Source organism: Microcaecilia unicolor, chromosome 14 (assembly GCF_901765095.1).
Source record: "Microcaecilia unicolor chromosome 14, aMicUni1.1, whole genome shotgun sequence".
NCBI classification, from domain to species: domain Eukaryota; kingdom Metazoa; phylum Chordata; class Amphibia; order Gymnophiona; family Siphonopidae; genus Microcaecilia; species Microcaecilia unicolor.
The window spans coordinates 20,633,583-20,651,549 of record NC_044044.1 but is presented as its reverse complement, the minus strand read 5'-3'; the positions used below and the strand labels follow the sequence as shown (position 1 = coordinate 20,651,549).

At 45.8% G+C, this 17,967-nt stretch overlaps 1 protein-coding gene across 1 annotated transcript; it reads right to left on the bottom strand.

The window, feature by feature from the left end:
* Positions 1 to 251: 251 nt before the first annotated feature.
* On the bottom strand, positions 252 to 14,770 carry COPS6 (COP9 signalosome subunit 6). Its single transcript, XM_030186986.1, has 10 exons — positions 14,607 to 14,770; positions 6,098 to 6,220; positions 5,621 to 5,752; positions 3,344 to 3,432; positions 2,540 to 2,602; positions 2,397 to 2,444; positions 2,175 to 2,289; positions 1,147 to 1,239; positions 968 to 1,068; positions 252 to 767 (listed from the first exon to the last, which is right to left on the bottom strand). The coding sequence occupies exons 1-10, from the start codon at positions 14,659 to 14,661 to the stop codon at positions 627 to 629; spliced, it is 960 nt and encodes a 319-aa protein (XP_030042846.1). The 5' UTR covers positions 14,662 to 14,770; the 3' UTR covers positions 252 to 626.
* Between the last annotated feature and the right edge of the window lie 3,197 nt (positions 14,771 to 17,967).

Sequence of the window (17,967 nt, the reverse complement as noted above, 5' to 3'; positions counted from 1 at the left end):
ATGTAGGAGTTATTCAAACTATGGAAAAAGGAAATTATATAAACCACTAACCTGGTTATTACCTAACAGCAGTATATCAAGCTCTGAAACTGTAGTATAAAATTTTTTTTTTTTTTTTTTTGGGGGGGGGGGGGAAGGGGGGACCTTACATAGAATTTATCCTGCTGTCTACAGGGAACTTCTCTCCCCCACTGTGGGAAGCAATTGTGCTGTACTCTTCCAGCAAGTTAAACACAGTTGCTGCTATGGGCTTCTGCTATTTCCATTTATTCAACATCTTCCACATTCACATAGAAAGTGCACGGGGAGCTGAAGCCACACTGTTATTATATGTCAGCAAACAGACTATTGTCCAGCTCATAAAAGGGTGAGCAGGGGAAACCTGAGCCCTGTAGGCAGAAGGAGAACTTATCAGACCGGTTGTCCCCCCAACCCAGATCGGTGCAGGAGGAGAAAGAAGACATGGTCCAGCGCTTGCTCGTAATCCAACTCTTCGTCCAAATGCAGCGATCACTGTCCGAACCCCAGCTCCAGCTCTTGAAATCTTCGCCGCCCGCTTGCCACAGCCAGCAGAGCATCTGCCTCTCCGTAAACGTGAGGAAAACTACACCACGGCGCTACGCCCGTCAGAAGAAAAGTCCACGCATTCGCCGGCCAACTCCTTGCCGGTCATACAGGATGTTAAACTTGTTCACAAAGTGGTTCATAGTGTTGCAGGTTTTGGTGATAGTTCCAAGGTAAGCCATAAGTCCCACGTCATTACATTGCTGTACCCAAGAGAAGGGAGAGGATTAGTGAAACGGAAGCCAGGAATGTAGGAAAAGCTGGTCATCAAGTTACGAGCTACAGGTCTCCTCCACTCATTTCACTGCTGTACAAAATAGTGGGGGGGGGGGGGTAGAGAAAGAGACTAATCTCAACTACAAGGCTGGGTGACTGCACAAGTATTTGGAAAGAGCTTACTTACATCATAGAAGTCTGTTTTGAATTTGTCTGTACTCAGCACAGGAAGGCAATGACAGAGGGCGTAGGCTTCCCGCAGGATCTCATGGTTAAATGGTATTTTACCTGGGGAGAGAGAACAGATTAGGCCTGTGAGTGCAAAGGGGGCTGGGGTGGTACTGGGGGAAGGGGGGCACAATTTACCTTCTTCAGAGGCTCTCACATACTCCAAAATGAGTTTGACACGGCTGTGCAGCATCTTGATGGCACTGTGCTGGGCGATGAGATGTTCCGCCACTAAAGAAGAAACAGGGAACCCACAGAACAGTAAGGGAACGCTTAACAGGAGGAGAAAACACACAGCAGAGAAGTGGATAAGCACAGGGTCAACAAGAAAATCAGAGGAGCTTTCTTCGTAGACAGGACAGTATAGCTATAATGTATGGCGATGTCAACCGAAGGGTCCCGAGTGTTGGAGCTCTCCTCTAGCTCAAGAAAAGCCTTTAAGGCTTCCTTCAGCATGTGCAACATTCCTGTGCATGGCAAGACTCCTCCTCTCAGTAAATACCTGAGCCATGTTTGCCATCCTCTAGAGGGGGAAAAGGGGGAGGGAGCGTGGCAGCACTCCCCTAGTTTCTAAGGAAAGACCCGTTAAAGAGTTAGCAACAAAGTTTTCTCAGCGGGCAAGCAAGTACAATGTAGAGTGAATCCATAGCTGAGAGTCATTCAGTCATGTTGAATGTGACCCTTGACAGCACTCATGGAAGTCTCTAAATCGTTTTTGCCCCCCCCCCCCCCCTTCCATTTAAAGGAGGAGGCAGTACCACAGCTAAGCTTTTGCTGAGCCTGTGGGGAAGAGAGTGGAAGAGGAGACGGAAACCTTAAAGGCTTCTCCGAGCTAGAGGAGAATTCTGGTACACAGGATCCGTCTGTCGTCACCCTACAGTGTGCCTGCATTTTCCCCTACTTATCTGTAGGGAAAGGAAAAAAAAAACACACACAAAAGTCAAACAACAATCGGAGAAAAATAACACAGGGGGGTCAACACAGCAGGTATAACAGAAAGGGAGTCCATTAAGACATGTGAGTAGTAAGTGGACCAAAGTAAAAAAAGAAATCATCAGAACAAGTAAAACGGGGAGCCCTTAGGGGTAGGAGTATGGGAACAAGTCGAGAAATGCACTGGTGAACAGTGATTCCAGGAAAGAGACCTCTCCAGCTCCGTACTGTACCTGTCGAGTTCTCGCCACTACCAGTTGCCGTCATTCGTGCCACGTGATCCACACCAATCCGCTCTGCCTCTTCTGTAGCCAGAGTGTAAGTCAGCTCCGCAAACAGCATGGTGGCCTACAACAGTGAAACCAGAGTGTGAGGAGGGAGCCAAAGGGGTTCGGCTCCGAGGGGACAGGAGGTAGTAGAGGTGTGGACAGAGAAAGGAGCTGCAACGGCCTCACCTCTCCATTGATGATATCAATAACGGACTCGTAAACGCTGACTGGGAGCTGAGGAGAGAAGAGAGAAGGTCAGCTTTCCCACAGCTGTGTAAATCAATGAGGCAAAGACTAGACAAGGCAGTCTCAGGGTCCCAGATACTCACATCTGTGTGCTTGGTCATGGGGTTCAGCTTCAGGAAGAGAGGACTTTCAATGATCTCACAGACCTCAGAGGGTGAAAGAGAGAGTTTTTTTAAGGCATTAATCTGATTACTAATTAAGTGTCCTTTCCCCCCACTACACCAAAGTGCAATCCTCTGTGCTATGCCACTTTTTTCTCTAGGAAACAGCCCACCAAAAGAGGGGCGTCAGACACAGTAATCATGCACCGACCCTCTCTGGCTATAACATTAGTACACTCTTATTATAGGGTGTACTGTGACACGATTGTGCGTGATGCAACAATTTAACATAAAACCACATACTGACGCTATCTTGTGATGAAGTAACCCTGCTGGAGAGCCCACCGGTCAATCCAACCAACCACACAAAGCAAACAACCAATTAAAACCCTGCTTACAACTCTGGCAGCTGCTGTGCTCCCTGCCTGCAACCTCAGACTACCCATCACCTTCCAGGACTTGATACGGACCTCCCACGTCCACCACTATACTCTGTACTTTCACAGGACATGTCTCTTGCTGATCACTGGCAAGTTTCTGCATTCACACAGAATGAGGGTTAGTACAGACTGAGAACCAGGGAAGACAGGATTGAAGTCCTGCTTCTCTCAATCCTTGACCTCAGGTTGTCATTTCACTGTCTCAGGTACAAAAAAAAACTGCAAGCAAAGAAATATCAATTTTATCTGACTGTAACTTACCGTGGGCAAGGGTTTGGAAAAATATATTTTAAAAAAAAATAGAAGCTGTCTGTTTCTCTGGTCATGCTGTCGTGTTTTTACTCACCTGCTTATGTACATTGATATCGGACAGGTCTGGAGGTCCACCTGTAGTATACCATCCCAAGAACTCCATATCCTTGAAGACCTGCTTAACTGTGAATCAGGAGGCAAATAATAAGCACCAGATTAATGAGAGACAGAGGTGGCAAGAGAAAATTAGACTACAGTATAAACAGAAAATGAGTTAAGGATCTGAAATACTGAGGAAGGCAGTCAGGCTCTGAACTAATAAAGAAAAATTATGTTCTAGTTGCTGCATATGACTCCAGAAACTGATGACACCATTTGTAATTCTGTTAACCGGAATTGGCAACCGCCACTATGGCAAATGTAAGCCACATTGAGCCTGAAAATTGGTGGGAAAATGTGGGATACAAATGCTAGAAATAAATAAGTCATGACCATCTACCAGCAGGTGGAGACAGAGTTCTCTGTCTTATAGGCCAGTGAAAGCAGAAAGAAACATTAAACAATCCACCACAACTTCCCCTGCCCCATAGGGGATAGCTGTAGAGAGGGGAAAAGCACTGTCCAATGCAGCAGAGGAACTGCAGGGATCTAAAATGGCACCAGACACTGCTCAGCTAAAGATTCGGCCTGAAGCGCTGCACGGGAGGGAACTTGACGCACCCACCATAATTCCCACCGAGAAAGCAGGGGAAAAAAAAATAAAGTACCTACAGAGAATTCCAATGCCAAAAAAAAAAGCCACTAGTGCTAAAACCACCGCTGATAAATGCCAGTTTAGGAAGCAAAAAAGCTGCATCAGATGGGGAGCCGGCAGTAATTAAAGAATTTAAAGGTGTGCTCGCCCACAACCGGTTGAAGAAGGGAGAAAGTTTCTCTGCCCAGAATGCTGGATTTACATAAGTACATAAGTAATGCCATACTGGGAAAAGACCAAGGGTCCATCGAGCCCAGCATCTTGTCCACGACAGCGGCCAATCCAGACCAAGGGCACCTGGCGAGCTTCCCAAACGTACAAACGTTCTATACATGTTATTCCTGGGATTTTGGATTTTTCCAAGTCCGTTTAGTAGCGGTTTATGGACTGGAAAACTCAACCCCCTCCTCATAAAAAGCCACGCATAGTGAATTCACTGTGCCACAAGAGACCAAACGTGATCAATTTTCCTCAGACATCCTCTTTTTTTTTTTTTTTTAATTCTGTGAGGAATGAGAGGCAGCGGTACTACAATGTGTAAGGCACCAACAGCAGCCTAAAACACCCTCAGGCTCAACTGAACCAGAGAAAGAATAGGAGCCATGACTTCTGAAGAGACCAGAAGCTGATGGGAAACACCCACCGCCTGTTTGAGATAAGAGATATACTAACTGACCAGAAGCCTCACAGTAGTTCTGTTTATTGTAGAATTTCAAAGTCCTTGTTACTTGCACTTCAGACCCTCCAGAATTTGGCAGTCAGCTTACTATGCAAAACCTGCAGGTATTTATTTTATTTTTTGTTACATTTGTACCCCGCACTTTTTCCCACTCATGGCAGGCTCAATGCGGCAGGCAATGGAGGGTTAAGTGACTCGCCCAGAGTCACAAGGAGCTGCCGGTGCCGGGAATCGTACTCAGTTCCTCAGTTCCCCAGGACCAAAGTCCACCACCCTAACCACTAGGCCACTCCTCCACTCCGTAGATCATGCCACTCCTCTTTTGGCACAACTACAATGTAGTAAATTTAAAACGAATCGGAGAAAATTTTTCTTCACTCAACGTGTAATTTTTTATTTGTCCTTTATTCAATCTACATGGAGATGAGAGGCGCTCTCATGTCAGTGCAGGGGGCCCGGCACGGAGAGGGGAGGGAGCGGCGGTGAGGAGGGTAGCTGGACATGGGCAGAGAGCAGGGTTGCTGGACATGGGGGGAGGGCAAGGGAAAGAGGAAGGTTGCTGGATATGGGGGGAGGGCAGGGGAGAGAGCAGGGTGGGGGGGGGGAGGCCAAGGGAAAGAGGAGGGTTGCTGGACATGGATCGATGGAGGGGAGGGCAGGGGAGAGAGGAGGATTGGTGGACGGGGGGGGGGGGGGAGGCCAAGGGAAAGAGGAGGGCTGCTGGACATGAATGAATGGAGGTGAGAATTATTAAATTTTGCAAAACACAAATCTCGCCCATTTTAACGGGCTTAATGGCTAGTATTTATTCTATAAGACAGAGTTCAGTTGTGCTCTCTATCTCCACCTGCTGGTACATGATCATAAAACATCAGTTTCTGGATTCATATGCTCCTGAGGACAAAGAAGAATGCATCACATTGGCGCTTCCTACTCACACTGTTCTTCCTTTGTGTAATAATACTCCTTGTTAATAACAATCTTCTCCTCCACAGTGTGTGACAGCAGCTCAAAGGAATTCATCACTTCAATATTACGGCCCTCCTGCTTTCCAATTAGCGCCCCGATTACTGCAAAGACAAGGAAGAGCGTAAAGGGTGATGGACTTCAGTCACTCCTTTCCCCTAATGCTTCAGAAACATCACCCTATTCCAGGGCGTTTTGCCCAGTCCCTCAAACACAATCTACAAAGGAATAGCAGGCTGAGAACGAGAGAAGTCCGGGTTCAAAGTTCACCGACGCTTCTTGTGATCTTGGACAAGTCTCTTAACCTACCATTGTCTCAAGTACAAACTGGAGAAAGGGAAATACTTACGCCTTTTCAATAGTAGTTTAAGACAAGTTACATTCAAGTTCAGTAGTAAGTTAAACCCAAATCCTTCCCTCCCTCCACCCATGCACCGCCAAGAACATACCTTGAACAGGACGCCCCTCCTGGGATCGCATGCGAATCCAGTGGTCTGAAATATTCAGAATGACCAAGGGATGTAGTGCCACAGAGACGCTCCCTGTGACCCCAGATGCCATCACACTTGGAACTGCATGGGGGGGAGAGGAGGAAAAAAAAAAAAAAAAAAAGACTGTTTCAGAGAGAAGCATGACAAGGACACCTAACGTAAAACCTTCCTATATAATAAAACGCACCTCCAACATCTGAAGCTGACTGCATGGTTGAGGCATTCCTGCTCTCTGTATCCATCTCCTGAACTGACATCACGTACTTCCGGGTTCGTCACAAGCAGAAGTGACCAACCACACGAGGTTTCTCGGCTTCAGAATGTTGGAGGTGCATTCTATTAAATAGGATTGGTCAGTTCAGCCAGAGCTCAGCGTCCTGCACAGTAATGCTCAGACACCAGAGAAAGAGGGGGGGCCTGACACCAGAGGGGGGGTATCTGTCACACACACACACACACTCTCTCTCTCACACACACACACACACTCTCTCTCACACACACCCTCTCTCACAGTCAATGTCTTTCTCACACACTGTATCACATTCACTCTCTATGTGTCACACAGTCACTCACACACTCTCTTGGTCTCATACACTCAGTCTCACAGAGAGTCTGTCTCACACACACTCTCTCTCTCGCACACACTATATCTGTGTGAAACACACTCTCACACTGTCTCTCACATACGCACTTACACACACACTCGCACCCAGACTCTCTCTCTCTCACACACACACACAGTCACTCTCACATACACTATCTCAAACATACACACTCCGAGGAAAACCTTGCTAGTGCCAGTTTCATTTGTGTCAGAAATGGGCCTTTTTTACTAGTAATATATAATTCACTAATATAAAATCACTCCACCACTACTACCTAACATTCCATAGCGACCCTCCAGATCGGCAAAGATGGGTTATGTACTCCGACCAGCATATGGAGACTGAGAACACAACGCTTCAAAAGACCTACATCTCTCCTGTACAGTCCCCTGAAAGTCAGTAGTTCTTAGTCTCTAACAGATGGACGTGTGTATCTGTGTAGTCCTGGTATGAGGTTGGATTTTTGAGTTAGAAAAAAAAAAAAAAGCATGAGCAGCTTCTTTGGGGTTCCTAGTTGCTAGGTGGTTTTCTACATCTGGGCGGGTGGGCAGGCGGCCGGGTCTGTCCCTACTCTCCATTCAAGAGACAAAGATTCAAAAGATTCAAAATTCAAGAGACAAAGATTAGTCATCACATTAGTGGAAACCTGGGCAACCAACTTTAAAACTCTGATAAAACAAAATTTCGTATATTAACTAATCCTCACCATCCTAGCAATCTTAAAAACTTCACTATTGAGAACATCACCTATCCCCTTCAGTCAACAATTCCTCACCCTTGAAAAACAAGTCTCCAAAATGGACTCAAATGTCTTCAAATCACTCTGGAAACAAAAAAGATTAAGACCATTTTTCACTAAACCAGTTTTCCGTGCTTTAGTTCGGTCCCTAGTTTTAAGAAAACTCGATTACTGCAACTCCATATATGCAGGAATTAAATGTGGTCTACTAATACTACTTATCATTTCTAAAGCGCTACTAGACGTACGCAGCGCTGTACACTTGAACATGAAGAGACAGTCCCTGCTCGACAGAGCTTGCAATCTAATTAGGACAGACAAACAGGACAAACAAGAGATAAGGGAATATTAAAGTGAGGATGATGAAATAAGGGTCCTGAACAAGTGAATAAGGGTTAGAAAGCAACATCAAAAAGGTGGGCTTTTAGCTTAGATTTGAAGATGGCCAGAGATGGAGCTTGACGTACCGGCTCAGGAAGTCTATTCCAGGCATATGGTGCAGCAAGATAAAAGGAACGGAGTCTGAAGTTAGCAGTGGAGGAGAAGGGTGCAGATAAGAGAGATTTACCCAGTGAACGGAGTTCCCGGGAAGGAATGTAGGGAGAGATGAGAGTGGAGAGGTACTGAGGAGCTGCAGAGTGAATGCACTTATAGGTCAATAAGAGGAGTTTGAACTGTATGCGGAAATGGATAGGAAGCCAGTGAAGTGACTTGAGCAGAGGGCTAATATGAGCATAGCGACCCTAGCGGAATATTAGTCGTGCAGCAGAATTTTGAACAGATTGATGGCTAAGTGGGAGACCTGTGAGAAGCAAGTTGCAATAGTCTAAGCGAGAGGTGATAAGAGTGTGGATGAGGGTTCTGGTAGTGTGCTCAGAAAGGAAAGGGCGAATTTTGCTGATATTATAGACCAGAAACTGCCCAAAATATGGCAGGATGCCTAATATGTGCATCACCATGCTTCGTCAAAGCAACCCATCTTCTTTATGCTCTACACTTATTGCCAATAAAAGAAAGAATATTGTTTACGTTGTGTGTATTCATTCACCATATATGGCTTAGCTCCATCCCATATGTACAATCTCATCGAATTACCATCACGCAACGCCATTACATCATCTAGAGAATATCTCAGCTTACATTTCCCTAACTGTAAGAATGTGAGCTACAAATGAATCCATAATGCAAAATCTGGAACTCTTTACCTAAAATAATAAAAATGCACAGTTCTACCTGTCATTCCGAAGCCTTCTGAAAACACATTTCTTTAGCTCAGCCTTTCATAAAAGCAATAATCAAATTTGAACTGAATCTAATTAGTGATTTCTGCTACATCATATCCTCCACTAACTTTATTTTGGTTCCAGATTAAAGCTTGATTAACCATTCCAACTCTACCAAAAGCAAATCACCCAGTTTTTATCCATTTACTACTACTACTACTATTTAGCATTTCTATAGCGCTACAAGGCATACGCAGCGCTGCACAAACATAGAAGAAAGACAGTCCCTGCTCAAAGAGCTATGTAATAAAAGTGAGCCAAGTATAGGACAATCAAGCCATTGTGACATCACTGATGAGGTTGGCTCTTATTGGTGGCCTGAGGCATTATGACATCACAATATCACCTCTGATTACAAGAGACTACTACTACTACTACTACTATTTAGCATTTCTATAGCGCTACAAGGCATACGCAGCGCTGCACAAACATAGAAGAAAGACAGTCCCTGCTCAAAGAGCTATGTAATAAAAGTGAGCCAAGTATAGGACAATCAAGCCATTGTGACATCACTGATGAGGTTGGCTCTTATTGGTGGCCTGAGGCATTATGACATCACAATATCACCTCTGATTACAAGAGACTACTACTACTACTATTTAGCATTTCTATAGCGCTACAAGGCGTACGCAGCGCTGCACAAACATAGAAGAAAGACAGTCCCTGCTCAAAGAGCTATGTAATAAAAGTGAGCCAAGTATAGGACAATCAAGCCATTGTGACATCACTGATGAGGTTGGCTCTTATTGGTGGCCTGAGGCATTATGACATCACAATATCACCTCTGATTACAAGAGACTACTACTACTACTACTATTTAGCATTTCTATAGCGCTACAAGGCATACGCAGCGCTGCACAAACATAGAAGAAAGACAGTCCCTGCTCAAAGAGCTATGTAATAAAAGTGAGCCAAGTATAGGACAATCAAGCCATTGTGACATCACTGATGAGGTTGGCTCTTATTGGTGGCCTGAGGCATTATGACATCACAATATCACCTCTGATTACAAGAGACTACTACTACTACTACTACTATTTAGCATTTCTATAGCGCTACAAGGCTTACGCAGCGCTGCACAAACATAGAAGAAAGACAGTCCCTGCTCAAAGAGCTATGTAATAAAAGTGAGCCAAGTATAGGACAATCAAGCCATTGTGACATCACTGATGAGGTTGGCTCTTATTGGTGGCCTGAGGCATTATGACATCACAATATCACCTCTGATTACAAGAGACTACTACTACTACTACTATTTAGCATTTCTATAGCGCTACAAGGCTTACGCAGCGCTGCACAAACATAGAAGAAAGACAGTCCCTGCTCAAAGAGCTATGTAATAAAAGTGAGCCAAGTATAGGACAATCAAGCCATTGTGACATCACTGATGAGGTTGGCTCTTATTGGTGGCCTGAGGCATTATGACATCACAATATCACCTCTGATTACAAGAGACTACTACTACTACTACTATTTAGCATTTCTATAGCGCTACAAGGCATACGCAGCGCTGCACAAACATAGAAGAAAAACAGTCCCTGCTCAAAGAGCTATGTAATAAAAGTGAGCCAAGTATAGGACAATCAAGCCATTGTGACATCACTGATGAGGTTGGCTCTTATTGGTGGCCTGAGGCATTATGACATCACAACATTAGCTCTGGTTACGAGACTACTACTACTACTACTGTTTAGCATTTCTTTAGCGCTACAAGGCGTACGCAGCGCTGCACAAACATAGAAGAAAGACAGTCCCTGCTCAAAGAGCTTACAATCTAATAGACAAGAAATAAAATAAGCAAATCAAATCAATTAATGTGTACAGGAAGGAGGAGGGTAGGTGGAGGCGAGTGGTTACAAGTGGTTGTGCGCTATCCCAGAATAACTCATCTTTCTTCATGTAATATAAGTTCATACTAAGTTACTGTCATGGTTCAGATGACGTAGCTTCCAATCTGTTTACAATTTAAAATTTTATTTTTCAACAATGAATGTTGGTTATGTAAGCCACATTGAACCGGAGTTACTCCTCTGGCTAATCTACTATAATAAAACGCAACCTCAACGTTCTGAGGACACTCTCGTCACTGGAGTCGGTCAGTCTCCCAGAACGGTTCGTGGATTCATGGTGGTGAAGCCACCCCACTGACCCGTGCCCCGCCCTCGCGTCAAACATCATGACATCGAGGGCAGGAAAAAAAAACAACTCTACTAAACAAACGGTTCGCACCCACGCAGGGGGAGGAGGAGTAGGGAAACACGTGGAGTGTGTTTCCCTACTCCTCCCCCTGCCAACCCACCTGCGGAAAGGGGACGCACCTCCAAAGCTCCGGAGTGCAAATGACTCCGGAGACCACTGTTCCCACATCCAACACCCCCCCGCGCACCAAACCTCTAAACATTCAAGCTGTTCCCACATCAAACACCCCCCCCCCTCCCCGCGCACCAAACCTCAAAAAATACAAGCCCCGCCCACAGATTCATACACCCCCCCCCCCAAAGTTGCAGCTGAAAACAAGGACCTCCAACACCCCCCCCCCCCCCCCGCAATAACCCCCTCCTGAGACACCCACCTTCGCGTTGCTTTGCCGGCGGGGGACCCGAAACCCCGCCAGCACAAGCGTCTGCTCACTACGGCGTCATCTTCAGCGTTCCTAGCCTGTGGAGGCAGGGCGGAGTTCTGTGCGTCTGACGTCCTGCACGTGCATGACGTCAGATGCACAGAACTCCGCCCTGCACAGCTACCAACGCCAAAGAAGATGACGCCGTAGTCAGCACACAGGACTTGTGGTGGCGGGGTTCCAGGTCCCCCGCCGCCAAACCAACGCGAAGGTGGGTGCGATGGCCACGGTGGGTCGGATGGCTGCGGCCGGCTGCATCGCCATGGGTGGGATGGCGCCAGGAGGGGGGCATCACACCTCACAGGCAACAGCAAAATGAGGAAAACCTTGCTAGCGCCCGTTTCATTTCTGTCAGAAACGGGCCTTTTTTTACTAGTGTGGGATAAAAATGTCATAAATAAATATAAATAAATAGATATAGCAGCTGAGCTTCTCTGCTTTGGTGCAGACAGCCAGCTTTGAGTGCAGTGGGGTCTGCCATGTGATTGGGGGGGGGGGGGGGAGCTGCCCGATTCTGTCCAGCTGTGTGTATGTGTTTCTCTTGGCCTCCTTTCATAAGAACGTAAGACTAGCCATACTGGGTCAGACCAATGGTCCATCTAGCCCAGTATCCTGTTTTCAGCAGTGGCCAATCCAGGTCACAAGAACCTGGCAGAAACCCAAATAGTCGCAGCATCATGAGCTACCAATCCCGGGGCAAGCAGTGGCTTCCTCATGTCTGTCTCGGTAACAGACTATGGATTTTTCCTCAAGGTGCTTGTCCAAACCTTTTTTAAACCCAGATACGCTACCACATCCTCCGGCAACAAGTTCCAGAGCATAACTATTCTCTGAGTAAAACAAATATTTCCTCCTATATGCCCTCCGGTCTTTGCACTTTTTGAAAGAGTGAAAAATCGATTCACTTTGACCAGTTTTACACCGCTCAGGAATTCATAGACCTCAATCATATCCCCCCTCAGCCGTCCTTTTCCAAGCTGAAGAACCCTAACCTGACCAGGTCCCAGAGAAGAACCCCCAACGCCTATTAACAGGCTGTGCCTTCAGCTTCAGGTAGGCTTAGAGCCCTAGTTGCAACACTCTCTCCACCCCATCAGCCCCGACATCTGCTATCTTTATAATTTTTTTAAATACAAGGGGGAAATATTTTTATTTTTCTGGTGTTGCCCTCCATGTAGAGTCTAATTTCTTGGGGTTTCAGTTGGCTTATGGTGAATTAGTTTTTATTTGGTGACGGTCTATCTCTATTCTGAGTGAGGCCATATATTCTGTTAACATGGAGTGTCTAATCTTAGTAATCAGGCTCGTTCAGGTTTCTCAATAGGTGCACTGTTGTTCTAGGGCCCACTGTATATTTACAGTGCTGTTTTTAAAGGTAGGGCCCTTGTTATATAAGTTTTGGAAGTTCTACCATTCCAGCATAATTTAGAGGAGAAGTAGCCTAGTGGTTAGTGCAGCAGACTTTGCCTGGGGAACTGGGTTCGAGTCCCACTGCAGCTCGACTCTGGGCAACTTAATCCTCCATTGCCCCAGGTACAAGTAAGTACCTGTATATACTATGTACACCACTTTGAAAAGTGGTATATCAAGTCCCATTCCCTTACTCTAGATCCCGAATTAATTTTTACAGTTTTGTATTACTTCACAATATGCATGGTACTGAGAGCAAAACAAAAACACAAGGAAACTTCAAGAACAGGAGTGTCAACTCAAGGGAAACATCCTTGCTTTGTGCTCTACACCAATTGTTGGGGGAGGGCCAAGTGGTTCTGCAGATGTATTTTTATTGCTGAGGACCTGCAGAGGGAGGTGTGGCTCAATAGGGGCTCAAGAGTGCAACCTTATATAGTACCTCCTCCCACCCCACAGCCTTACTGCATTGTTGTCCTCACTGAAGTTTGTTCGGGACAGGGAAGGGCAATGCCGGGTGCCAACTTTTTCAAAAAGAGTTGTCACCTGCCACTGCCCTTCCCTGTCCTGAAAATGTAGGTGGCAGAGATTTCCAAGCCCCGCCAGCTGAAGACATCAACAGCCCATCGAATCCCAGTCAGAGAACCAAGACAGCAGCGGTGCTCTGAGCTGCTGACACTGTGGACACGATGAGAACTGGCCACGCCTGGGTGCCAGTTTTGGTAGCTCGGAGCGCTATCATGGACTGCCACAGCTTAACCAGGAATCAGCGTTGCTGCAGGTGTCTTCAGTTGGCTGGGCTTAGGAATCCCAGTCAGCTAAGGTTCTTCATGTTGAAGTTTCATAGGGGAACTGCTTGACTTCTATGCTATTAATGATCAAGCACCACCACTGTAAACTTTAGGTCGAATAGGGTCTCTCTATAGTTGATGACCTAATGCATGTGACAATCCAACTTATTACTCAGGAACCTTCATACAATACCATAATGTATTCCTCTATACCATGTATGTATGCTCATGGTGTATATATATATATATATATATATATATATATATATATATATATATATACACCATGAGCATACATACATGGTGTGTATATATATATATATATATATATATATATATTTCCAAGCATATACACACACCTACCATGATCTATTCCATATATATTATGTTCCATGTATGTTACCATGTCTATATGCACCTTAACACATTATCACTTGTAATTCTGTTACCCGGAAATGGCAACTGTAAGCCACATTGAGCCTGCAAATTGGTGGGAAAATGTGGGATACAAATGCTACAAATAAATAAATAAACAAACTATGTGCCCACCCGACCTACCTGTTGTCTCATCCAAACACTGCCTTCTGGCTAGCCTCTAGTGCATTAGTAGCCAGCATACTATTAAACCACACGTCAATGCCATGTAACGTCACAATTCATGCTATGTGGCAGATTCCAATGTTAACGTCACAGTGCATCAAGAAACACCGAGGGTCTGCATCACCCTATGACGTAACAACGTCATCAATGATCAAGGTAACCACTGCTTGCCTCTAATATTAGTGTACAACGTCACCGCGCACCTAAACATCACAGTACGTGACGTAACGAGCCAACGCACTACCACATACTGTGACGTGTCAGCCAGGGAGCCCTCTGTCAATCCCAACCGACCGACCAATATTAGGCAACTGTCATTCAGCGCCTCGCTTTTCCCTCGAGCAGTCGTGCGTTCCCCGCCCGCAACTTCGGCGCTAGAAAGATGGCGAGGGCCCATTACGCTAGGACCGGACACTAACCTGCGGCGTCCACCTCCATGCCGCCGCAGCCACCATTCGCTGCCGATGCCGCCATATTTCGACGCCGTTCCGCCTCCAAGTCTTCTTCCTCCTGCGCACGCGCGCGTCCCCCAGAAAGGCGGCAATGAGCATGCGTCTTGCGTAAGGTGGGCGCTACTACGCCTTAAGCAAGCGCTGGAGGCGTGGCCCTGGCTTGAGGGCCGGGAGACGGTGCGCATGCGCAGATAAGATAGCAGTGGGCGGGGAGATTTGTCAGGGCTCGTACACTCCAGTGCTGGCCCAACCCATTAGGCGGGACTAGGCAAACGACTAGGACGGTGTTGCCCAAGTCGGTCCTGGAATACCTCCTTGCCAGGCAGGTTTTCAGGATATATCCACAATGAATATGCATGAAAGAAGATTTGCATATAATGGAGGCAGTGTATGCAAATCAAGTTCATTGCATATTCATTGTGGATATCCTGAAAACCTGCCTGGCAAGGGGTACTTGGGAAACACTGATTATATATATGAACACCCCCCCCCCCCCCCCCCCCCCCCCCCCCACCATACACTCCTTCATGCTCTGAGTGGGTCACTATTAACCTCTCCTATCCCTTTTCACCCATCCATATCTCTCCCCACTCACCTTTTTCAACCCTTTTTCTTCCCCTCCCCGTTCATACCTCACCTTCCTTCACCCTTCCTTATCCTGGCTATGGTGGTGTCATATCATTCATCTCCTACCCTAGCCCCTCCAGATGATGTATTCTGCACTCTGGCCTTTCCTCCTTACAAGGGGCATGCCCCCAACATTGCTCCTCAGATGCAAGACCAGATTTTGAGACCTCTATTTACAGTTTGGATAATGGCATAAAAAGAATCAATAAATTGCTGGTGCTAGTCAGCAATTACTGTTGGACAGCAGCCTGTCTGGGAAAGGAACCCAGGAATGCTGCAGTATTGAGTTAAGTTTTGAGCATGGGCCCATCAGTTAGGAGATAAGGAAAGCAGGCACAGTTGGGCAATTTCTTCAGAGGATCAGTAGCTACACTGGTAGAGAATTGACAGCAGGTCAATCTCTACCAGTGGGGGGAGGTGGGTAATGAGTATTAAAGAACAAGCATGACATGTTTTTCAAAACAAATTAAATGGTCTGCAAGGATGATTGACGATATCACAGTGTAGCTGTGTCATGTTCTAAGGGTGTCTGAACACCTCATGACATCACAATGCAGCCGTGCATGCTCTGATACTGTGATAATACTTGGTGACATCACAGTGCAGCTGTACTGTGGCTGTAAAAAAGAGCTTGATGGCATCACCATGCAGCTATGCTCTGAGTCTGTAAAAATGTTTGATGACATCACAATGCAGCTGTGCATGCTCAGGGGCTCTTTGAATACAATATGCTATGGCTCTAAGACTACTTGATGATATCATAATACAGTGGTGCTGGTCTCTGGGGTGCAAAATGCTTGATGACATCATAATACAGCTGTGCATGCTCAGAAGCTGTAAAAATGATCAGTAGCTTCACTATGCAGCTGGTCAAACCCTGAGACTGTAAGAATGCTTGATGACATCATAATGTAGCTCTGCATGATCAGAGGCTGAATGCTTGGTGGTACAATGCAGCTGTGCCATGCCGAGAAGTTCCAGCTATTGTATGGGTATCAGATAAAATAGTAGCAAGCCGATTCACAAAATAAAGAAGCGAATGACAAAGGGAAGTTTTAAAAGATCATCATTTATTTCTGTGACAGAAAGAAAAAAGAACACCTCTCATATGAGGAAAGGCTAAAGAGGTTAGGGCTCTTCAGGTTGTAAAAGAGATGGCTGAAGGGAAATATAATTGTGGTAAAATTGAGTCGATTTTTCACTCTTTCAAAAAGTACAAAGATCAGGGGACACTCAATGAAATTACATGGAAATACTTTTAAAACAAATAGGAAGAAATATTTTTTCACTCAAGGAATAGTTAAGCTCTGGAACTTATTGCCTGAGGATGTGGTAACAGCAGTTAGTGTATCTGGGTTTAAAAAAGGTTTGAACAAGTTCCTGTCTCAACAGCAGTAGGCAGTAGCTTCCCCATGTCTGCTGTTGAGACAGACATGGGGAGGAACGGGATTGGTAGCATGGAATGTTGCTACTGTTTGGGTTTCTACCAGGTACTTGTGACCTGAATTTGCAACTGTTGGAATCAGGATACTGGGCTAGATGGACCATTGATCTGACCCAGTATGACTATTCTTAAGAAACTAGAAATCACAAAGGGGATCATGTGACAGCTCTATTTCTTCACAGCGATGACAGATTAATAGGCATAAAGTTCTTGTATTTCTCTTTGTAAATCTCTGCTGCTCATGTAAATCTCTGCTTCTGGTAAAAAACCTGATGTGTGTCCAGGGTGTTCCTGGCAAAAGGAATCTGGGGACAGCCCCCTGAGATAAGAAGCTTTTCTTTGTCTGATTATGAAACAGCAGGTTCTGAGAGAAAACCAAACAGAGTAAAAAGATACAATAATAGACAGCTCAAGTTTCCCATCATCCGGGAGATTCCCAGGCCATTTTCTTTCCCTTGCTTCCACCTTCCAGACAAAAGTGTTGAATCACCTGGCCTGGGACATGAACACAGTTCATTATCTCTAAGGGCAGAAAGAACAGGGCTGGTGTTAGGGGAGTGCAAACAGGGCAATTGCTCTGAGCTCCCAAGCTACAAGGGGCCCCAAGCCTAGACAAAGCTGAACACCATTGTGTTGAGCTTTGGAGGCCCCTGATAAAGTTTCTCTCTCACTCCGGGTACACACTGCTGTGACAGCCTCTCCTTCATCCACTGCCTCATCATCTGTCTGCAAGTTTGTTGTTCAGTCTGAGGGGCCCTGTAGAAAGCCATAAGGGGATCCTACATAAGAACAGCCGTACTGGGTCAGACCAATGGTCCATCTAGCCCAGTATCCTGCTTCCAACAGTGACCAATCCAGGTCACAAGTACCTGGCAGAAACCCAAATAGTAGCAACATTCCATGCTATCAATCTCGGGGCAAGCAGTGGCTTCCCCCATGTCCATCTCAATAACAGACTATGGACTTGTCCTCTGTTTGTGCCTTTCGTGCCACGCCTCCAGAGTCTCCAATCACGGCTGGGCACTACTCACACAATACAATCCTCTCAACCGGTACCTTAAGAACCAGACTGCTGGTAGTACTATTTAGACTGCAACAAAGATAAAAAGAGACCAAAGAAGCGCTTCCTGGGGTTAACATTTAATTATCCAGAAATTAGGATAAAAAAATAAGAAAATAGTCAAGTATAGTCTAGTATAGAAAACAGGAGAAAAACATGAATGACAATGGAAATGGTCAGGTCAGGCTCTCGATCCC